Raw genomic sequence first — 25,188 nt, 5'->3', positions numbered from 1 at the left:
GCATGTTATCGCTAAGCTGGCAGCAGTGGGAGGCAGCAGAGGAGTCCGCACGCCCCCGAAAAATGCTCCCCCGGTGCCATCCAACCCTCCACCACTCCATCTCCATTTTTACTGCCATCGCTCCACAGCTGTCCTCCTCCCTCACCACTGTAACCATTACGCCATTATCCCTTTCCCTGCTCAGAGTGTACGCGACATAACTAATGACCTCTCCTCTCCTCTCCTCTCCTCTCCTCTCCTCTCTCCTGCATAGTGACAGGCCGGCTGTGTTCTGTGAGCTGGAAAAACTCTCTGATAAGCAGAGCGGACTTCAAACAGGTGTGACAGGTTTGCATTTCTTCCCACCACCAGCTGACTCCCTCCCCTCCAGCGGAACCAAAGCGCTGCGACTAAATCCACAAAAAAAAAAAAAAAAAAAAAACCCTCACCTGCGGCTGGCGCTCCATTATACGCCCCCGCAGTTACCGTGCCACCGCGGGCCAAATCCCAGATATGCGTGCCAGTCACCCAGGGATTCGGCGGTGAAAATGATGACAGGCCTGCGATGCCATTCAAACAGCTATGTGCCCCTCAGAGGAGTATCCATGACTCGGCATGAGTGGACACGCAATCAGAATGAAATAGCAATGAGCCGCTCGTGTGCACAAATACACAGAGAGGCTGATACAGCGCGTGTTTGTGAAGGGGGGGGGGGCTGTTCTGATTGGTTGTGTCCAAGTGCCTGTTATGTTTTTTTCATCTGCATTCAACACAATCAGTGCAAAAGGTTTTCGGGAGAGTGGAATATAAATCTAAGCTAGTAATGATAGATGATTATCCTCTCAGCTTGCCACATTTCCCATTCACCTGTTCTCATGCGCGTTTCCAAATTGTGCACACGGAAAAATCAGTGGGAACAGCAGAAATAAAAAAAAAATAAAATAAAAAATGTTGAAATATCAAACGTTATTATGCCTGGCTGAAGCTTAATGTGATAACAAACACGAACACCATATTTCCATCATGTTTTCCACATTGTTTTCATTCATTCAAGGTTTGACTGGCACCGTTTTTAATTGGAATTTTGAATTGGATTGGACTGGAAAATTAGCAATCAGCAATTAGAATGAATGATAGCTCTAGCATTTTCTTCAGGCGTTTTTCTTGATGTTTGTTCCAAAAGACGGGTGTGTGGGGATTTATTGGCATCTGCTGGTGAGGTTGCAGAATGCGACCAACTGAACCCTCTAACCCTTCCAAGTGTGCAGGAGAAGCTACAGTGCCCTCTCCATGTTGGTGTTGTGTAAGAAGTTTAGAAGTATAGATAAATATCAATACTGACAAACTAGAGCCAGCGTTTGGTTTGTCCACACTGGGCTTCCATAGAAACATGGTGGAAGAAGAGGACCCGCTCCCTCTGTAGCTATAAAAAGCTCATTTTAATGTAGTGCGAACCGCTCTTGGTCTTAAGGTGATTAGACTCTAATGAAAACATGATTATGAATATTATATGAATTATATTTCATTATGCCAAGATTCCCCTAAATCCAACAAACTGGATTCAGGGCATTTTCAAATCCAAACTGGATTTTGGTGTTCTGCATGTTAAGAGAGGAAAATGAACATACATTTTGCAGCCAAAAGCAAGTGAGCTGACTTCTTAAACTGAACATGGGCCTGTGTTGTCATTTGTGACATTTTCACCCCACTGTGGATATTTTCTTTATTGTCTTTCATTAATGATGGTGTTTTGTTCATGTGTTTTACTCAAGATAGTGCTACCTTAGCTCCATGTGTGGGGGATGAGATGGGAGTTTTGATTTTATTCTCATAGCGTAAAGCACTCTGTCTTACTTTCCTGTATGAGAAGTGTTGTACATATAAAGTTTGATTGACTGATGGATCGAGGGATCATTTAAAGTCCCATCCCAACAGCCGCGCACTCTACTTAATTTGTATGAAAATAGAATGAGAGAATTAAAAGGTTAAAATAAATAGTATGAAGCACAGAAGTGGGGTTATCCTGCGGCCGCCTGGAGATGTTTGAGCGTGATTTAGTCAAAGCGAGCACAATGAATCACCGTGTGTGTGTTGGCTCTGCACTTTGGCACGGCACCTTTTTCAATCAGAAGCTGCGGAGAGAACAGACATTACTGCCCTCGGATGGATGACTATGTGGGGCTTTAAAAGTAGTTGTTTACGACACACCCATTAATCTTTAGCTCAGTCGTTCAGACAAGCCTCACTGGCTATTTTGGTTTTAGCTCGCCCACATTACAAAAACACAGAATTTTTCACTTACCCTATCTGTCTCTGTCGCCGCACTTAGTCTTGAGTCACACGCAAGTTGCACTGGCTTTCAGATATCCTCTTATGAGATTTCGGCTGCTAACCAACACAGTAACAGTGATCAGAATTTGATTTGTGTGATATTCATATACGGCCTATTGGACGGGTTGATGGAGGACTTTTTCTTCATCTTTATCAGACTATGATGCTCTATTTTTTCTTTATCTTCCTGCCTCTTCCAGACGTCAGAGTCTGCAACCACTACTGTTAGAGAAAGAGGGAGCAACAAGGAAAAAAAGATGTTTAATAAATGAGAAAATATGCAGCAACTTTTCAGAAAGTATGGATTGTTTGTCCCTTTCTTCATCACTTTTTTTAATCTTGCACTTCTTCTGTATTTGCAACTCTTGTGGGACACTAGAAGATGAACAACACCGAGGAGTGATGTTGGTGTACTTGTGCATAATCTCTGTGTGCTCAGAGATTACTCAAATCACATCAGAGTTAACTAAAGAAGATGGTAAGAAAATAACACAGCACGCTGAGAGCATTCACGAAGAGACGTCACAGATATTGCTTTACGCCCATGTTCTCTCTAGTATTTAGTAACCTCAAAAAGGTGTGTGTGTGTGTGAGTGTGTTTCTGCACAAAGACACACACAGACACACACAAAAGCAAAAAGAAAGCCACAACAGAAGTTGCAAATCTTGTGATACATAATCTTGAGATGACAGCGAGAGCGAGAGCGGGGAAATATAGGTTCGGTAAACATGCGACGATGGATGTGGTTGTGATTTAATAGCGAGATGCAGGCGTGCTTGTAGAAAATAGAAAGAGGTTGAGAACGCGAAAAAAAAAGAAAAAAAAAAGACAACATTGGAAAAGAAATACGCTTGCAGAGGTTACGTGTGAGGAAATTGGAGAGAGGCAGAGAGGAGGGTGGAGGAGGTGAGGAACGAGCTCTGAGCAACCTCCAGCATCCCGGCGCGGTGTGAACAAGGTGAGGTCATCTCCGGGAGAGCGGGGGCTGAATTCTAATCACAACAATAAGGTCAGCAGAGTAATCCCTGTCCGCTGAAATGTCACTGTTCCCCCGCTCCGACACCGCTCCCCACGCTCAGCATCACAACAACCGGCCATCGATCACACACTAATTAGGAATGGATGAGGCCTGCTTTATGCTGCGTAAGATACGAGGGACACACGGATGTGGACTTAACGGCACACGCGGCACACGAGGGAATTAAATATATCGCTTTCAAACACACGTGTGCACACACACTTCTGTGACTTCAAGTGTTTGTCTAACACACACTCTCCTGGGATGGGAAACCAGGTGAGTAATCTGGAGAAGACAAAAACAGGAGAAGGAAATGGGACTCACACACACACCACACGCACGCACGCACGCACGCACGCACACACGCACACACGCACATACACTTGCGTACTGGAAGATGAAAAACAGTGAGGAGGAACATCTCCGCATTTTATCTGGATGGGTGGTGCTCCTGGGAAATATTAGTGTGTAACTAACTAATTTACAGCGGTGAGAAAGTCCAGATTATGGATTTTCATCAGACTGTGATTAGACTGAGAACACGACTGGCGTGATCTGCTGACCTCAGCCTGACACTCTTAATGGAACCTGGAGCTGCAATAAATGAAATGTTTATGCATACTTGTGTTTGTATGTGTGTGGCGTTTCCAGGGACAACAGAGAAAGTGCACATGTGTGCACTTACATGCATGCATTTACAGTACAGTAAGGGCTGGGAGTACGAGGAAACTATCACAGCGTGACCCTTTTAATGATATGTTCCTCCGCATGAAAGTGTCCTGGGTGATTAAACGATCATGCGGGTTTATGTTACAGATCATCAGTTTAATAATTTTGCCTTTAGTTAAAAAAAACATGTCTTATTCAACTTCGTTTTGGCTGCTGCTGCTATGTTGAAGAAGAAATTCAGAAGTGGGATTCGCAGCTGTTGATAAAATTCAAAATGCTTCATCATTGGAAGTTTAGAATCTTAAGCCCTGTGATTGGATGGTTCTTGCCAAAATGCACAGTTGGAGTCACCTTGTTGTTTTACAGAATCATGCCTGTACCTTCAAAAAATAAAAAATAAAAGATAAAAATTAAAACACATAGGCTATATACATGTGTATATATGTATATGTATAAGTATATATTTTTTTTATTTTCTATGTATATGTATATTATATGTATATTCTCAAACATCGTCTATGGCAAAAAAAAAATCTATGTACTATGTAACTTCTATGTGTGGGAGTATTCATATATCTATATATACAAGGTACATGTGGGTGCGTGTGGATATATGCCTGCATGTAGTTGTATGTGTGAGCACAGTTTTAATGCCCTCCTTGATGTGATAATGATGCTAATGATGACCCTGTTTTGTTTTCATCTCTGTGTATTTTTTTTTCTCTTTCTTAAAATGTGTTAGGTTTTTGTAGATTCACTGTGATTAAAAAAAAAGAAGAAAAGAATTGTACTTTCACTACTAGAACCAGTGGTGCCCTAAATTCCTCTTATTTCACATCGACATATGAAATATTATATTTATTTTCTAAGTGTTGTTCAGTTCACTTTTAAAACATTTCATGGTTGCAACACCAAAGTACATACATTATTAAAGAGCGTCAAGGATAACACAAGTAGCACAGCGGACTTGTTTCCATTGTGGTCCCTAATGCTTACATCACTATGGGGAACATTTTCAGCACACACTTCCTGTTAGACAGAAAACTGTTCCATTAGAGGAGCTACATACAAACCCTGCCTGCACAACTGTGTTTACAGGGGCACGTTGTCGAAAAGCCAGTGTTTCAATTTTGCTTTAAACATGGCTGTGATTGTAGTATGTCTTTTTTTTGTTGTTATAATTAACACGTGAATTGATGACGGCACTTGCACATGATGTGGTAGTACAACATGTTAACCATATGAGGTTTCATTTTTACTTCTTTACTTAAAGGGGCTCCGTAGAACGTCTGTGTTTTGCTGGAAGCCGATTACGTTACGTTGCGTTACGCTTTCCCCAAAAAAGAAAAACCTTGAAGGACAGGGCTCACAGGTTGGGTAAACTAACAAAACACAGCGCAAATCACAAAAAAAAGGGTCAAATGAAATTGGTCCCTCGGTGTCTAAAAAGTAGCGGATGGGAATAAAACACACGGCCACCCACTGATACTATCAAAATGATAGATGGAGAAAAGGATTGGAGCCAAAAACTCGAAGGTGAAGTGGGAAGTCACTGGATGAAAGGGAGGGGGGGGGGGCAAAATGTGTGGAAACTGGCCAAAATATCTCAAACACACTCAGTGGAGATTTTCACTCAAACAGGAGACACAGAAAGCCAACTGATGGTGTTGACTACAGTGGGGAACTACAACCCCCCTCACACAGACTCCCAGCTGACTGATTGCAACATCACAGGTGCACCCAATGGCTCCTGATGACCTTTGACCTAGATCTTTGGAAATCTCTGTTCACAACAGGACCAGGGAATCTCTGATCACTGCCCATAACCCCCCCAAGAGACAACAAGTCTGACAGAACACTTTAGCCTCACACCATACATTTTCTTTTCGTCCCTTTTTCGAACTCAATCAGAGTTGGTCACAACAAATAATTATGTTAGCAGACTCCATTTCTTAACCGCCGTTATCAGCTGTTTCTCTTTCTTAGCGAAGCGAAGCGAGTTGCCGACACGAGGCTCTTGACACCGTCATTTAGTCTGTTGTGGAAAATCCGACCTAGTCCGTCACAGAGACATCCACAGTCCAGCAGCTTTAAACAATTTAAACAAATAGTCCATAGGCTTGTAAAGGCAACCGAGAGAGGCGGGGAAGGTCTCATTTTTCACAGAACCCCTCCCTGAAATTTGTGTCATTTTCCATTTTACAAAATGAACCAAAACACTGAAAAGGAGGAAGATCTTGGCTCCATAATAATTAGCGTTGACATGAATCTGGACTGTATTTAAATCTCACACCACAGGTCTTTCAGCTAAAAAGAAATCAGGCTTGAATTTTAAATCAAACACTATTACTAAGCTTATTTACTAGCACAGTACGTGATAATGAGACAAGACATTTCTTGGATATTCAACAGAAAAGATTTGTCGATAAATAACAACTTGGGAATGCCAGGTTTTTGGCTTATCCGGCGAATTTAACACTTGAAAAATCAAGGTACTTCATTTCGTGAGTGCAAAAATCCTGTAAGTCTGTGTTGCCAAAATGTAATCCCTCTGAATCATTTGCTCCATTGGCTGCAATCGCTCATGAAGCCTGAAAGACTTAGAGGTGTAACTGCGTAGGTATGAACAGGCAAAATCTCTGGGAGCTCACAAATGTCTGTCGTCTTCAGGTGTATTTGATATTGACACATGTTTTCCCACCCTATAGACTGACGAGAAATGAGCTAAAGCAGCAGTGAAGGTGATCTTGAGGAAGGAGATCTCGGTTCTACCGGTGTGAGCGAACATCCAGATGTGAGCAACAGCATTGTTTTGGCACCAAAGAGCTGAGAATGCTGGTATACGTATCTGTCTGCATGCTCATGTGTAGTGTAACGTGGGGTGGAAGAAAAAACACATGGAAGAAGGACGAGGGTTGATGGCAAAATGGACGGCAAGAGGGACATAAACACAGCACGAGTTGAATGAGTAGGAAAAGAATAATAGCTTTTGTATGTAGTAAAAAAGTTAGTAAGAATATGCTACACGCAGGACAAAAACGTATGAGAAACACTTGAAAGGCCACAGTGTTTTTTAAAAGCCTGATAATGACTCTTAATCAGTATGGAGTCTGTATTCACGTCAGCGTTATACGGTTTTCCATATGAAGCCGTGATTGACGAGCCTCGCGCCTGCTGACATTATTAAACTGATCTGACTCATTAACATTTTAACTACCTGGGTGCTTTGGTCAGAGGGGCAAAGAGAAGGAGAGAGACGCTAATGTAATGCAAAGACATTAACGCAGCTTTTTTGTTCACACAGGCGACACATTCTTGAAGCGTGTGGAACGTGTTAAAGTGGAAAGACCCGAATTCGCAGTGGATGGAGACGTAGCGCGCTACATCTTGATGGTTGCGTCGATGTATGTTATGTTATCCACGCTACGGCCTCATCATCTCACCTCTCTTCTCCCGTCTTTCCGCCTTTCAGTCAATTACCCTGAGCGCAGTTTTATAATGCACGGGCGTCCAGTCTGCTGACTAAGACACACATTATCTATGCATCCACAGAGGATCGCAAACAAACAAACAGCTCATCGCTCATAAAATGCAGCCAGGCTTTAAACCCCACATACGCGCACAGACACACACAACACCTACCTACGCAGGAACTGTTTTTCATTCAATTATCAGCACGTCTGTGCAATCTGAAACAGCTTAGAGATAGACAGAGCGCAGGAAGAATGGGCTGTGAAATCTGGCCTCCGTAACCGTGAGATTTTGGCGCAAAAAAAAAAGAAAGAAAAAAAAAATGAAATAAATTGTTTCGATACATATAACACCTAGCACAATTACACCACCTCCGTCTGCCTCTGCCGCGCTCAGACAAATGGATAGGAAGATTAGTTTTGCACTTGACTGGTTTTGTCTGGCAGCTCCAGCCGGTCCCCGTGTCACGCGCCGACGACAAGGCCACCACTTCCCCCAGGTTTTGGTCGCGGCGAGACACACTCATTTCTGTTCTCTAACTGTCATCGCCACCCTGTCTGCATAGGTGGATCTATGAAGGGGGGGGGTGGCAAAGGGAGCTTTAGGAGGTTATAAGGGATGAGTGGATGGCTATTTGTAAGGATGGACGCAGTGATGGATGAAAAGGAAGATGTAAGGATGGATGGGTGATGCGGGGAAACGGTGTAGCGAGAGGCAGGTTCACAGGAGAGGGAGACGATGGAGATACAATCTCACGCCGCAGCTGCACCTCAGAGATACTGACAAACGCAAATATTGTGACACCCTCCGACAAATATCTTGACTTCAATATGTAACGATAAACGGCAGCACTCACAGTAAGTGCTTTTTCAAAATCATCTGAAATGTATATGGAGAGCAAACACATAGGATGACTTGCTGTTCCTTCCTTTGTCCTCTAACACTCCAGTGAGCTCATAAAGGCCCGTCAGTAGATTGTAACACACTCACTTCACACAGTGATTGGCCAGCTGTGTTGGCAGGATTTCAGCTTCCCTCGCACGCTCTCCTTCCGCATTCCTTCTGCACAATGAACCCCTTTATAATAAACAGAATGTAGCCATCATTAATGTTGCTGATTGAAACTGTGCTTCTCCTGTGTTAAGCCAAAAACGTCTGCCATGAAAAAGGGTCTTCTTTTTTTTTTCTAGAAGTTTCCCTTCAGGAAAGATGTGGCTGTGTGGCTGTTTGAGAATGCTGTCTGCAAGTTCATGTACAAAAATATCCCAAAGCGCCTCTCCCAGTCCGGCCCAAAGTAAATTCAGAGCTGGTGCTGAACCTTTTGGAGTACAGGCATGGTTTTTGGGCTCCTTTGAAAGGTTATAAGCTGCATTTCTCCCCCAATAAGCTCTGTAAGTGCTTCTGGCATAAATCTATAGGAGTAGGAACACACAGAGTTATTTATTTATTTTTCTTGCCTAGATTGTTGAAGGCAAAAACAAGTCTGCAATAACCTGCGACTATCCTAATTAGCTGGGAAATGCAATACATCCATATCATGTAGTCTAATAGTATTTGTTCCAAGTTCAGATTGGTTTACAGTGTGACTTAAAATGGACATTTAACACGTTCTCTCTCTTTCTCCAGGCACTGGAGAAAAAAAAAAAAAAGTAGCAGTAGCAGGGACACAAACTCATTATAGTGCTTTATTTCCTTATTTACACGTTTTGCATATAAAATATTCATAAACAATTGCTTCAGTGCAGAAAGAGCCTATTCAAAGAGCAGAATGCATAAAACTACGTGAACTTGCATCATTTCCAAGTTAAGGGCTTTAAAAGCTGCTCCAAACTTCATGTTGCTGGATTTTAAATCTCATTGGCTACAAGATGCATCAGTCATCACAGAGATTAACAGCAGACAAACACCTTTTTTTATTCCACACGTTCTTCTTCCTTTTCAAAACCCTGGTGCCTACATTACCCACAATACAACCCAACCCAGCCACTTTTTCCCCCATACATAAAATTACTCCCCAAGACCTGTTGACCTGTAAAGTTCACGTTGTTGCTGGGATCATCCTCTGAACTCAGAATTTTAAAAGACTCTAAAAAGACAATAATTTAAACAGTAAATGGACGGCTTTCATACAGCACTTTTCTGGTCTACTGGCCACTCAAAGTGCTTTACAACACATTCACACGCTGATGGCGAGGTGCCGGCCTGCTCATCAGGACACTTTGGCATGAGGACTGGAGGTGCTGGGGATTAGTGGGAGACCTGCACCACCTCCTGAGCCCCAACTTCACCCAATTTTTCAAAAGATATACAGACAGGTGATACATTGAAGAACAACACTGAATAAATGGAGACAAATATTTCCATACAGATGGATCCTGTAGTTTTCTCGATAACCACCATCAAAACACCAAATGAAGGCGTAGCTTTAGGAAGAATCGATCCCTTCAGGAGAGTTCAGAGACTTTTGAGAGGAAGCATTGAAGCTGTTCTGGAGGCTCGTGGCGGCCCAACACTTTGTATTGGATTTTCCTTTATTGTGTCATCCATCTTGACATCACAATCCCAATCTTATACTGCAGTGTCCGCATCGTATTGACTTATTTCCCCACCCTGTGCTGAAGGGACAATGATGATGAATGAATAGGTAAATGAATGTGAGAAAGGTGCATGGATGTATGGAAATATAAATTGAGGACTGCATTCGAAGAATAAAGGAGCTGATGTCCACAGAGAGGAGGTGGATGAGAATGGATGAACCACATGGCCTAAAACTTCAATTTGTACACATACATGCCAAAGCTCTTTCTGACTCTCTCTCTTTGGGTGTATGTCTGCCTCCGTCCCAGTGCAGACAGGTGAAGCTGCAGCCCCTCAATAAACAGAGCGGCTAGTATTTCAACGTCTCGTCCCCGTGCTAAGAATAGTCAGTCATGCGTCTGAAGAGATCGCTCACACATTCTGGAACGACCTCAGCTCGCACACGGCAGGATCTCACGGCTGCAGCCGACGTGTAAACAGCATTTCTGTTTACGTGCAGGCTCATGCCCCGTCCTGAACTCTATTTTGGCCACAGCCACAGCCAGATCTCTTCCCATCTCTCATTTCACTCCTCAGGCCTGTATGTATCTCTCCCCTCGCCCCCTCCTGCGGCACCCTCGGGCCCAGGGGGACAACAGGCTGCTGGGTTGTCAGGCTGCAGAGCCCCTCTGAGATGGGAGGGATGACAACATGTGTTCCCCCCGCGGGGATCGGCCAGGGACGGACGGAGCGATAGGAAAGCAGAGAGGAGGGCCGGAGTGATAGGAGTTATAGACTGTGATGTGATTTAACCCCACACGGTAACACAGCATGTGAGTGAAGACAGGAGAGGAAAGTCCTAAACCATCTTCCCTTTTCCTCAAGGTGATGTATTCACTGCCTGTCCCAGCGGATATGGAGCACATACAAGTGATATCGTTCACTTTAATGCTATCTCTACTACAATTCCCTGATGAGAAAAGGGACAATGAAACTTTATAGCGTGAAGAGAAAAGAGTTTCTGTCTGCCGTGCTGTCATAGGCCATATTCTATGGGGCCTAAAGGCTCAGTTAAATACACAGAGACAGACAGGACGGGGAGGCACAGTGGGACACTTTAGAGACAAAGCTGGAGTCAGAATATAAATGAAACAAAGGCATAAATCAAGTCGCAGAATTATTCATGACTTTCAGATTAAAATACTCTCGTTTTGGATTGCGTTAAAGGTCACAGATGTCAAATCTTACTTGACATTTCAGATCCATACGAGAGAATGACAGCAAGCGTGAAAACATTATGACAGAGATCATAAACTAATGCAACACATGAACTCTCATTCACAAATTCTACCGATTGAGTAAACGGAAAAGGGACGCCATCCAGCAGGCATGTGACAATATACTGTGTGTGTGTGTGTGTGTGTGTGTGTGTGTGTGTGTGTGTGTGCAATTTGCCTCCAGCCACAGTGCTGGCCGGCCTCTCTCTGGGGCCCATCTGTGTAACCATAGTGATTGAGCAGTCCCCATCCTTGTGTGTTAATCTAGTCCTCCCTGTGGGATGTTTGTGTCTATGTGTGTGTGTGTGTGTGTGTGTGTGTCTTTAGTCTTCCCATAGGCAACAGCGCACAGGTTGGTGATGTACTCATTATAAGAGCTCAGTAATTTTCCTTAAACTGCAGCTGGCTAACACCCACCGACACTGTCTGGAGGATACCGTCGAAAGAAGGCGGAGGGTGTGTGCTGGTCTGCGCCTGTGTCAGTGTGTTGTGTGTGTTCATTGGGAGACCTGCGTCATTTGTCAGGGTGTGTGTGTGTGTGGAGAGCTGGGTGACATGCATGGCAGCTGCTAGTTAAATTGAGCCTGAGAAATGTGACATGTAAACAGATGCACACACACACACACACACACACACACACACACACACACACACACACACATTCAGGTTCAGCGCAGGGTTATTTAGGAATAGAGCGACAAAACGTCCAATTTTCTCCCGTTGGAGCCCCACCGGGCCTTATTCAGACAAAAGTAGTATCTCTTTTGAATGAAGCCATGAATTACACGTATGATTTCATCAATTTAAAAGACAAATTTAAGGTCAATAATTAACTTCTAAGAATCACTAAAAAGGGTCTTCCATGTAGGAAGCTCTTTGATTTATTTTGCAGTACAGTTTTCTTGCAATATGTTGCTATTAAACCTCTTAGAAAGTCTGATAAGGTGCTACCAAGGTTGAAATTAGCAACAAATTACCCTGTAATAAGTACAATTAAACTAAAGGTTTCTAATTGCAGTGTGATTAAGGTGTGGTTTAAAACGAGGGTATACCTTTGTTGACTCTCTTGATTAGAAATTATGCTTGTCACCTCTATTGGTTAGTTGTGGCATGACAATGTTTTCTATTTTGTCTAATAAAGACCATATTTTATGTAGTTTTTGCCTAATTTGACACAAACTATGGCTTTTTGTGTCTTATTGTTCCCTAAGGGTATAACTGTCTTTGTTTACTGTCTAATGACAAGCATCTTATTTTTAGTTTTTGTCTCATTTCACCAAAAGCACTGCTGATCATATCCAATTAGTACTCTGATATAAGGTGCGACCAATATTTCAACTCAAGAAAGTCACAGTTTTTACTCAAAACTTCTGAACTACAAAAAACATGTAATTACACAGACAACACACCCAACAGTCATGTGTGATCCAAAGTGATGCTGTTTTTTTTTTTTTTTTAACCAAAGCATCTCTTGGCATTCACAGCCTCGCTTCACCTTGTTTTAACACTTTTTCTGTGCTGAGGCGACGGCCATGTTGGTGTTGGTGACGTATATTGAGCGAGATGATGTAGTTCACTGAGCAGTTTTATGGGGAAGTGGTTCTCAGTCAGTCCCTCTCAATGTGTATAAGTGTGTGTGTGTGTGTGTGTGTGTGTGTGTGTGTGTGTGTAGGCAAATGGTGATAACTAGTTGCTATTTTCTTGGCCAGCATTTCCACAAAAGCACAAAAAGGCACATAGTTCAGATTCAGATGAGAAGCGTGTGACAGCGTATATGTCTGTGTGCGCTCTAAATCTCTGCCCTCTCTGCCAGCCTCGGCTCAATCATCAGTCTCGGGCTGTTTCCAGCCTGACTCTCCTCCGCAGCAGAACAATCTGATCAGCAGCACAATTGTGAGCATTCGACTCGCCGTATTTCTTCGGAGCACCGGTAAGAAAAGCTGATGTCTGCAGCACATTAGAGGACAAAATGAAATGGTTGAAAATGAGAGGGGAAGAGGGACAACAGTGTTTAATGTGTTTAACGAGCAGGTCCGTCTCTGCCTCTACTGCCCGTCTTAAGCTCTGAAGATGTGAGGCCGAGTTAACCCGAAGCTGGTCTACGACTCTGTCTATCATGTCTCAGGGGTGGTACTCCACCTGCCCTCAACTATAAAAAATCCGTGCAAAGAGGACAATAAGCAGAGACTCTCCATGTTTCTTCTATTTGAAAGCCTCTTCCTTCCTTCTCCTTCTCTCAAGCTCTTCTTGAGCACTTTATCCACTTTACTTTTGTGCATTCACGCGGCCCCCCCCTTCCTCTGCCTCCGCCCTAGCGGACCGTAACTGGGAAATGATGGACAGATCTGCCAGTCTCCGGGTGCTACGCCCTCGGATTGGTATGCCAGCAATACTGAGCCTGTCAGACGAAACACATTTCGCCCAGCCCTTCCTCATTTACATCCAATTACACATGCACATGAGTATTTGTGCACGACACGTGTGTGCATGTATGTGCACAGACTGGCATACAACCCAACGTACGAGGAAGAACATGAAGCCTCTCTCTCTTGCGCAAACACACACACACGCAGACAGTATGAAGTCTAAAAAGTCCCTGCATGTGTTAAAGTGTCTGGATAAGTTTCTCTGACAGGTTGCAGAACCAGCAACTATGTCTGAGACAAATCCTAACTCTGCATGCCAGTTCCTTCAGTCAGAAACTAACGAGAGACTCAGACACTGAGATGGCTGAGGAGGGAGAGGAGAGGGAAATTGAGACAATAGAAAAAGACAGAAAACAGAGAGAATATAACGCATTCGTCATCCATATTGTGAGAGCTGACACACAGCTCTGGATCTGCTTGACACACCAGTCGTCCCCTTGACCACAGGGATGGGACCTGAGCGGTGAAAGGACCTGAGAGGTGGCCAGCAAACTGCCTGACATATCAATCATCCCTGTCCTACGGGACGCAAGCTATACAGTGAGACACAGGTGGCTGAGAGGCGAGGGCTGGCAGGTTCAGTACACATGGAGAGGTCGCCAAAAGCTGCCCGACCCGTCTGTCGAACAATGTAAAGCTGAACACTTGGGCTGGAGAAGAAAGACGCGCATACAAACTGACAGAGAAAAGAGAGAGTTTGGAAAAAAAAGAAGAAAGAAGTGACAGATGCCCGTTTAGATTTTAAGGAAATACAGTCAAAAACACAAACGAATGTAAGCTGGTCAGCATAAGCGCGTGTACAAATGCAACAGGCAGGCGGCCATATGCTTCTGGGCTCTTCTAAGACAGTGCACCCGAGGGAAATTAAACAATATCAGTAATCTCTCTTCCTGTTCCCAATCATACTCCCATGGCTCCATGTAAGAGTTTTAATATGGTTGTGCATTTATGAGCATGAAGGGGAATAGAGGGAGGAGAACAGACAGAGAGAAACTATCTGAGGATGCATGTGCACTCTGTGAATATACTATATGAATATGTATTGTACCAGCAGATGGGCCGGCTGCACTGTCGGGGTGGGGTGGGGTGGGGTGGGGGGGCTTGATTTGACGATGTGAGGCGCATATTTAAGTGAATATGAATTTGCATCCCAATGACACATACAGACCAATACATTAGTGTGTCTGTCCCTCGCTGACAAGCAAGAGCATCTGTCTGAGAAGCAGAGGAGATAAAAAAGAAACGCGATCGCTTCACAGCGTTCTTCCTCCCTCAGTTTCTGTTTCTTTCATGGGTCACAAACCCGAACTGTTCGAAACAGTTGGGCGTCGTGGGACTTAAACGCCACAGTAGCGGGTTTATTGCTTGAAAGTGTCTGGAGGGGTGCGTACCAAGAAATAAAACACATGAATTAAAATGACTGAAGGGGCGAGACGCTTTATCTGATATTCAGGCGCACCTGTTGAAGTTTTTCTTGTCCACCCAAGCCTCATTAACTTATTTACCTCTTTTTAATGTGGAAAAATGGAGGGAGGGATAGCGAGAGGGATTACAGCTCAGTACCAGGCTGGCATCACAGCTCCACGTCCCACACCCACACAGGGATTAGCTAGGCGGGGGAGAACCCCACGTTAGCATTGTAGGCTAATAAAAACAGCCATCATATAGAGAGGCATTTAGGAGCAATGAATAGCAATGAGTGACTACAGAACACATTCAGCAAACTGGTAAATGAAAGCCATGCATCACAGTGACAGAGTATAATCCATCTGTTGGCTGACTGGAGCTCAGCTGGAGCTCAACATGTTGGCTTCCTCGCAGTGAGACACGTCTTACCGAGTGGCTCGGAGAGGAGGGCCTTTTTTTATTTTTTTTCAATGGAAAAGGAAGCTGAATTGTTTCTGCTGCAATTGTAAACACATGACGCTGACACAAATAAGCATACTACTTTTGACCTCTTAATTAACACCCGCCACCCTGTGACGACCTCTGAATAAGTTCTTCGGTGTATCTCACAAATACATTATGTGCAATACTTCATGTTTTGGGGTAAATATTGACATTTTTGCTTGACCAATGCCTCACATGGTTAGTGGGCATCAGTATTGTTTGATTGATTGATGAGTTAATATATTGTTACAGAATGGTAGGGAGAGTCAAAGTTGGGGTAAGTGAGGAGACAGAGGAGGAGAGGGGGACAATGATGAGTGTGGTTCAGCTGTGTTAATAGTTCTGCCCTGGCTGGCCGTCTCTCCCCGCCATGCCAGACCTCAATGATTTATGGGCTATTTGGAGATAGCTGGGCCACTGAATGTACACAATCCCTCACACACAGCCGAGAGAGAGAGAGCGAGAGAGCGAGAGAGAGAGAGAGAGAGAGAGAGAGAGAGGCTCGAAGATAGCTCGGGTGAGGATCATCCCTCAACCAACCCGTGAGAGTAAAAAGAGCAAACAGTGGGAATTCGTTCAGAGGCCGAGAAGGAGGAGAGAAGTGACCAGAAGAAGAAGAAGGGGAATTAGGGAGGAGAGGAAGGTGAGAGGTGATGAATGCGGGGAGGGGAGAAGTGTCGGAGCAGAGAAACAGATGAGACAGAGGGCCGGATGAGAGGGAGAGAAAACTGGGGGTGGGAGGGGGAGGACGGAGTGAGCGAGGGGAGGAATGAAGAAAGGGAGATGAGCAGGAGGATAAGAGGAGGCCGGGACTTTGATCTGAGCCTCAGAGCATTGGTATTCACCTTCAACACTGCAGCGGGAACCTCTCCCTCTCCTTCACTCACACTCCTCCCTCTGTCCATCACTTCACTACAGCACGCATCTCCTGTTTTTCTGTTTCTGTGACGACGCGGCCACAGATGCACAACTGTCTTCTCATTTCTCATCTGCTATTTACAGCCACACCCTGCGTTCATTATTGATTTTTCGCGGCATAGATCTGTATAAAGACTTGTTGAATGCGCGTGGAAATCTATAGCAGCTAAACAGACGTCTATCATGTTGGCGTCTTGCCACTTCTTGCAATGAATTATCAATCGAACCCACATTGTGGGACTTGTGCGTGTAGATGAAGGCCCTGGCACATCGCAGCCCTTGCCAAAGAATTCCCACAACGCTGATTAAACCGCCGCCAAGTAAATATCTCTGTATTCTGCAACAGACCAGTGTTTTTTTTTAAACTGAAGTCTGTAGCGACTTCCTGCCCACTGGTAGGGAAGGGCTTTACATCAATCAGAAAAGACTGGTCTGCCAGAGCTGACAGTGTTTATGTGCTTACTCTCACCGACAGAAGGGGGAGAGAAAAGTTTCACACTGCAGGTTTAAGAATTAGAGATTTCTATTAAAATGTTGCTCAAGCTTAAAGTGTCTCCCTGGTGGTAATCAGAATTTGTATTAGATAATAGGCTGATGAGAATGTGACATAAGTTATGTGACTAAATCTCATACATGATCAATCAACAGCATTGTGGCATTCCTGCTGGTCTCCTCGGAAAATAAAGTTCTTGTTAATTTTGTCTCTCTGAGTGTTTGATCCATGCGGTAAAAGAGAGGAGAGTGACTTAAAGCAACTTCCTGGAGACAGATAACTGATTGTTGAGGCTCGAGGTCTTCAAATATTTACGCTTTGGGTTGCTGCCCGACCCGAGCTGCCAACCGAAAGAATCAGCATTTGATGACCTATGATGAGACTCAACAACTAACCATGTTCCTCCAGGAAGTTACATTTTGGTGTTATACACACTTCCTGTTCAGCATGGTCTCATCAGATGGCGAATGAATAATTGCGTAAGTCATCAGGTGTTATCAGGATGCACTTTTTTGCTTTTTGTGTCATTTGATGCTCACTGTAGTAAACCTTTTTGAGTGAAAAAATGTCAGCTGACTGCAAAAAGAGGGGGCTGGGACAGGTGAGTGGGCAAGTCATAACTACCTATTATTAATGTATGTAACAAATTAAATGTACTTTAACCCAAAACATGATTATTTCCTAAGCTTAAGCCCAGACCCAAACAAACACAACATGTAAACCATATGTTTATTATTGTCACCATGACGACGAGGACACCTGACTATGACACCGAACGACGACCTTATTTTTCATTGAGTTAGGTGAGCGGCACTCTGGACATGTTGCCTGTTACCGAGTTGTTTCCTTTGCCCCTCAACTTACGTGTCATTATGTATATTTTGGGCTGATGTGTCAGTAATAACTGATGAAATCTCAAAAATACACCAACCCGGAAACAAGGACCCAGCAACAACACTCATGACAAGAGGACGTAACAAGCCCAAAAGGTTAGTATTTGTGACACGATGCGCAAAATGTTCTCAAAAACTGGTGTGCTATTTCATACACCGTCCCATGAGATCATGTTGTTCTGGTGGAGTGGAGGGGAAAGCTCTGAGGCAGCGGAAGGTTCTGTAAAGTCAGGATGAGTTAGAAAATCGCTTTCTGACGTTTTTCCGTCGTCACAACAACTTTCCCACCTCAGTCAAGCGCAAAACACTCTCGTGAATCATTTCTGAAATCTCACTTGACATTTTTTTTTTTACGAGACATTTTGCAAAGTGCACGTCGGGGGTTTGTAAGCGGCGCTCGAATTGTGTTTAACATTCACGTGTTGGGATTATTCCTCTAAGGACCTCACAAAATCATTCCAGTGAGTGAATCTTCTGTTTGCCTGCCTTCTCGCTCGCTGCCTGTCTCTTTCTCTGTCTGTGTGTCACTTCCTAGAAAGTACCTGGATGCTATATAGACTATGTTCGGTCTCGCAATTACATGAACAATTTAGGTTGTCATGGTTTGTGGCTGCGTTGTCTTTCATCCCCCATTTCCCTTTTACAAAACACTGTCATCCGTGCCCCGGCTCGACAAAACACACCTTCAACTGTCGTCGCTTTTTGGAAACAATAACTCTTCCCCGGCTTACCTCCACCTTCTTGTCCTCTGCCTCGCTTTTCTGAAACATCACATAACCGCGCACACAGTATGTTTTTATGACGCCCCGTTAAATTATGGTGATTAAAGGATGCAGGTGTTTAAATGCACATTTCATTTCACTTCAAGGGAGGATTCAACTGTCTTTTATTTCGGTCAAACAATCGGTCGCAGCCCTCTCCTCCTGCTCTATCGTCCTGTCCAGCTGCTCACAGTCAGTCCATCAAATGCGCTGCATGAAGAGGCTTACTGACTGTTCCCCGGCCAAGAGTTCGCCAAAAAAACAAAAAAAAAACCAAAACCATCAACAGCAAAGCTCCAGAATAAACAAAGAACACTGACCACTACAATGAGCAGAAAGAGCCCTGCCGCCACACATTCTCCACTAAATGAGGCAGGATTTCCTTTTCATGGGATCCTGGCTGACTTGTGACGGCTGCCACTTCCTGGCTTCCCTCTGCTGTCCTTTACTGCCAGGTTCCTCTCCAAACGGCCAAGCAGTAATGGCACATAATGAGAGAGCCACTAACCTGGTTCTAAACGTACATGGGGAGCCGCCAAGGTGGAACACCTGTCATTTTTTGTGTGTGTGTGAGTGTGTGTGTGTGTGTGTGTGTGTGTAGGCTTGTATGAAAAGGGACTTCAAAAGGTCTCCTCAGTCAGTCATACAGTACACACACACACACACACACACACACACACACACACACACACACAGAGGTGGGGGATTGTACTGCACTGATTTCAGCCAATTACAGCGCAGGATTAACATCATTGTCTATGTACATAAATATTTATTTTTTTACATTTAATTACACACTGTGCAAGGCTTGCAGTATTTTCCGTGTTTAAAGTGAGAAACTATAATAAACAATATCAGCCTATGGGAGCACTACAAAGAGGAAATGCAATGTGGGCAGAGGCTGCCAGAAACATCAAGAATGTTTACCCACAGTGCATTTACACCGTAGCTAAGTCAACGCTGGACCTCTGGCCTTAGAGATAAAATTCAGTGCCGACACACTCCCTGTAAACACTTAAAACCTCGATGCTAATGACCTGACCAAACAAATCAAACAAATAACTGCAGTGCTTTCTTTCCCACTGATAGCCTGGACTGAATTGCATTTCGTTATCACTCTGGCATCGGCTCGGCAGCCATTTTCTGTTGGGGTTGGGGAGTTATTTTGGCCAAACCAATATCTGTGAAAGCTGTTTCTGTCCAAGTAAGTTGCTCTCCATCAGACTGATCAAAGAATGGCATTGTTTGTTACATGCTGAGCAATCTCTGTTGAACTCTTCAGCATTTACTATGTCTTTTTCCTTTTTTTGCTCTGAAAATCATGCCAACATGTCAAGGAAAGACTCTCCACCTTTTTCACTCAAAGGTACAACGTGGAAGGTTTCATGACAGATTTATATTTATGTTCATTGTTTCTAACCAAAACACATCATGTGTGTGTATGACAACCTGTTAATGTGTTGAAAACAATTCCTCACTCTTTAAAACAGACCTGCACTGTTTCCATCCTTGTTTGCTCACTAGTAGTCTTCTTCTTCTTCTGCACCACTTTGAGCTGCAAACTGTGACATTTATTGTTACTGCAACCATCACTGAGTCCATTGGAAAGTCAGTCGGTGTGTGATGGTAGGTGTGTCCTCTTGCATGAGGCACTAACAAAGCAGGGACTCCACAAACTCCACAGGGCACCTTTAATTCTCCATTGTGGTGATCAATGGAAAAACAACTGTGAGCACTGAGCCGTGCAACATATTTATTCAGTTACCAGAGGGACCACATAATGAAGTAGAAAGGATTGGTATAGCTCATGCCTCTGCCAAGGCCCTAATTCAATCAAGTCTAATCCAGTATCAAATAAAACATATTCAAATTAGCTAGTTCCAGATTTTTTATTTGGGTCCACATCACTAGATACCAGCCACCTAAATACGGAAGATTTATTTAATCAAGATCAATGCTTTATTCCCTGAGATCTTAATGGAAATATCAGAAAAATCCAATGTCAAAGGCTTTTTGCCTTTCCTTTATTGTGTTATCTAGCATTATTGTGCATGTAAAAGGCCTGCAAAGTGAAAGAGCACAAAGTCCACAGCAAAGAGAGTTACTCTCTCCTACAGAAAACACTCCTGCACTGCCTGAACAGCCTCGTTTGTAGTTGAGCCTTTAATGTAATGGCATAGCAGTGTTATTTTAGATCACACTACCTTTTTTGACATGACCCACCCTTCTCGGCTCCTGATTGGCCACATCCAATCAGGTGCAACTCTCACCAAAGATTGAACAGAGGTAAGATGTCTCACTCTGTAGCTAAGATGCCACATTCAAAACAGAGTGAAAAAGGGATGCTGCAGCGATGCGCCACATGAGACAAATGATGTGTTTTTTGATAATTAAAGTATGTAAACCTATTATATTTGGTTAGAAAACATTCCCAACCTTAGTCCCACCCACCAAGGTGCTGACTGGCTTCCTCCTGGTTAAATTTCTCAATATAATTAAGATGTGGGTGTTGATTTAGAAATCTGGATGCAGTCCAGAGAATCATACAAAAAATTTGCACAACCTGTCAGACTGTTCATTGACTGCACCAAGCTCCTGGTTTAGAGCATGTGAGAGTGGGATGCACAGATAACTCACTGTCACATTATGTAATAAATAAACAATTTATAATAATCTATATTACTAGAATAACACTTATTCTCTTCTCTCTTCACACATACTCTGTGCCAGTGGGCTTATGTGCGTACTTATGTTTTATGTTACAGAGATTGATGGAGCTGAAGGCCAGTGGGTTGCAGAGTTGTGTGGGTGTAAAGCCAGCAGCCCTCTGTCAGCCTGTCAGAAAACTGAGGCCTGCCAGCAGCTGTGTGTGTGTGCGTGTGTGTCACCTTGTGTGTGTGTGTGTGTGTGTGTGTGTGTGTGTAGCATTACCAAATGTATACTTGTGCGCGAGTGCCTGTGTGTGTGTGTTTGACACGGGGACAGCCTGGTGCACTGCCAACAGCTCAGCGTGAGCCAAGTTTCCTCTCGATGATGTGACACCTGCTGGCCACGAGCAAGAACAGGACACGCTGGGGACGGCCCTGATGGATGGCGGCGACTAGGTGTGTGTGCGTGCGTGCGCGTGTTTGTTTGTGTTTGTGTGTGCCATTTGTGTAAAGACAAATCTATCACACATGTAGAGCCTCACACTGGGAATTTATGAATGTTTAAGCAGGCATCTGTGTGTGCATGCATGCAGAACAGCGATGGGCATGTTGGATCCCAAAGAATTAACCAGCTCCTTTGGTACGGGACTGAAATAGAGAGAGAGGGAGGGAAGCCCCAGGCATTTTGACTGCTGCCTCACAGATAAGTGAGCCTAAATCTGCAGCCTTTTATGCTTTCATCTGTCCATCCATCTCTCTCTCTCTCTCTCTCTCTCTCTCTCTCTCTCACACACACACACACACACACCTACTGGTATCTAAACTTCTATCCAAAGCTCAGTCTCCATCCCTCATAAATATCTTTGCTTCTTGAGTCTCCTCATTCCATTTTCAAATCTCATCTCACCTTTCCTAACCTCATTTACTCTGTGCTGAAAGGTACCTCCTTTTCATTCCTATTTAATACCCCCCCTCCACTATTCATCTAGTCATTTCCCAATATCAGTCAATATTTCCCCTCCCTGCTTCATCATTGCTCAATTTTCCTCCTCTCTCTTTTCTTTTCCAGCGTATTTTTTTCACTCTCTTGTCTCAGAGCTTGGCCATTGTTTTCATTCTACGTGCTAATCTGCCAGCAGCAGACATTGCTGCACAGACGCATCGGCGTGCAAGCTCGCGTATGCGCGTTTGCACACAGGCACCCGGACACAAACACACACACACACACACACACACACACACACTCACACACACACACAGTGCAGCAGCCCCAGACATAAGGGCTTAAACAGCGGTTAATCCTCTAGCACAGTGTTTCTGTCTTCCGCAGGGCATTGGGCCCGGTGCCATCCACCCAGATCAGTGTGTATTCACCTCCCATCCACTCCCCTTCCACGCACACTGCAGCCCTGTCACAAACACTACTCAGAGACAATCAGAGGTCTGAGAAGGGCAACATGAAAGACAAAATGCATTACAGTAATAAGAGTTAAAAGCAGGCGACTTAAATGTACTTCAGCATTAGTGAGGACAACAGCAGTGCTGTTTGTATTGGGAGCAGTTTTGATGATACGAAGTGGTAACAGACAGAAAAAAAAAAAAAAAAGGGGTTCAACAATGTGACACAATGACAGGACGGTGAGAAACCAGATGAAAAACTTGTGCCGACATTGAACATGAGGGGTTTTAAGTAGCTTTCGACGAGCCTCTGACTCACGGACAAAGAAGAGAGGATAATAAAAAACTAGAGAGAGAGAGAGAGAGAGAGAGAGAGAGAGAGAGAGAGAGAGAGAGAGAGAGAAAGAGTAAATATGGGTCTTTTGAGTTTTGGCCAGGCAGACAGATTGGCTCCGCATCAGAAACACAGCACATGAAAAGAGGAAATCTGGGCGATTTCTCCATTTGCCACGGAGGAGGCCTGCACAAATGAAACTATCATCCTCCAGCCCTGCTCTCCATCGCCTTCCAGGAATCCTCCATCCCTCCCTCTGTCTGTCTGTCTGTCTTTCACTCCAGCTCTCCGTGTCTGCGTCTATCCCCTCCACCTCTAACTCTGTTGTATCTCCGGCGCCTCTCTCTCACCAGCACCAGCCTCCGTCACACCTTTTCTCCGCTCCATATGTTAATCTGTTTCCCTCTATTTCATTACCACTATCTCAGAGTTTTTCCCTCTCTCTCCCTCCAGCACCCATTACTTCACCCAGGCTCTCTCCGTGGGAGAATGAGGTGCTTTAATGAGTCTGTTCTTTGGTCCTCATTAGAGGGTGGACAATAATTGATGTAGGGAGGAGGTGAGAGCGCGCAGACCGGGAGGCTGTGTGCACACGCGAACACACGAACGTGAGTCAACACCTTGACCAGATTTGTTGCACGCGTGCATGTGTGTGTTTGTGGAAATGGCTGCCTCGCTACATCTGAGAGGGACGGCCACTTTGCCAGGGCCTGATGGGAGGAACAGTTGGTAATGATCAATTGGCAAACACATATGTGAGTGTGTATGCGTGTGTGTACATAAGTAAACAGCAGTGCCTGTTCTAGCCCCCATAGAGGTTTTGGGCGGTGCCATTGGAAAAGCCCCATCCCTCCTCCCTTAGTAACAAAAAAACACAGAGACACTGAAGTCGACTGCAAATCAAAAGGGCTGCCATCGGGAAGGAAAAACATGTGAAGAGATTCCAGATCAGAGTGAGATTTTCCCATTCTCATCACACACACACACACACACATACACACACACACACAGACGTGCACGCATGCGTATTTCTGACGAGCATCCGCCCTCTCTGGGTGAAGAGGTAATTAGAAAGTGCTAATTGGATGTCATTATTATTAGCACTGACGAAGGGGAGCAAGTGGAGAGGAGGGCAGATGGCGGTTCATGACGGGGAACCTCAAGTACATTATCTACAGTGAGATGAAGGCCAAAGGACGCTGTCAAGTGCAAAACTGATAGTAAAGCTAATCACGCATGAGAGATTATAATTATTTAGTTTTAATTAAAGCAACATTATGTAGAAATTGGCATTTTGTGTGATTTGGCGCCCCCTACAGTTTCTGAGTGCAACACCACTGTCGTAAATACAAATCCCAGGTCTGTAACAGTTTGTCAGATGTAACGTAGGTGCTGACTACACACATAACTCATCATCACAATGTTATATGTTGAAAACGTATATGTAGAAATAAATGTGTGTAATGCTGTGACCCTGCCCACTTACTGAAGTTACACGTGCAGAAACAAGTGATAGAGTCACCATTAACCCTGTTACAAGACACTGAACCATCAACATGATTTAGAATCTGTTATTTTGAGGTAAAAAAAAAAAAAAAAAGTTACATAATGTTGCCTTACAGCAAAACTTGAACTGACTTTGGAAAAAATTCAGTATTATTTTTTAACCACATTGCAAAGACGAGCTTGAAAGTTCAGTCTTGGTCTCGGAAGAAGTTTCAAGTTGAAAATCTTTAACAAAACAGAACAAAACTCTTAACTTTTCCTCCTTATTACTTGTTCAAGACTTTTTTACACACTTTATGTGATAAAGGTATTTCTGATAGAAGATATTTGGTTGAGCAATAACTTTGTTTTTCAAACATCAGAGTAGGTATGCTGAACAGTAAATGCAATTAAATTTGAGTTAGAGCAAAATCAATTGAACAAAGCACATCAAACAAAACTATGGTAATCTTGAAGAGAAAAATAAAAAATAAAATATAAACAAAACAGTGTCCGATTCCACCAGGCTTGTCTGCGCTAACGCAATAAAACAAATCAACAACAGTACATAGCCCACTCAAACAAGGTACAACCAAAAAAATCAAGGACAAATGATGAAATAAAGACAATCTAAGCATGTTCTGGTGGAATCAAGGGCTAACATCATTTTGAAGCAGGT

The 25,188-nt window shown here is 43.9% G+C and overlaps 1 protein-coding gene across 3 annotated transcripts in view; it reads right to left on the bottom strand.

Annotated features, from left to right (window-relative positions):
- The window catches only part of schip1 (schwannomin interacting protein 1), a 233,451-nt gene that overhangs the window by 61,289 nt on the left and 146,974 nt on the right, over positions 1–25,188 (bottom strand). The window contains exon 1 of one of the 3 annotated variants that reach the window (XM_037083824.1): positions 429–461. The exons of the other annotated variants lie outside the window; for them this stretch is intronic. Within the exon in view, the coding sequence (XP_036939719.1) occupies positions 429–446 (18 nt within the window). The 5' untranslated portion in view covers positions 447–461. Of the gene's footprint in view, positions 1–428; positions 462–25,188 lie in introns of those variants that run through there. 3 annotated transcript variants of the gene reach the window in all.

Source organism: Acanthopagrus latus, chromosome 2 (assembly GCF_904848185.1).
Source record: "Acanthopagrus latus isolate v.2019 chromosome 2, fAcaLat1.1, whole genome shotgun sequence".
Lineage (NCBI taxonomy): Eukaryota > Metazoa > Chordata > Actinopteri > Spariformes > Sparidae > Acanthopagrus > Acanthopagrus latus.
This window is presented reverse-complemented; position numbering and strand designations above follow the sequence as displayed.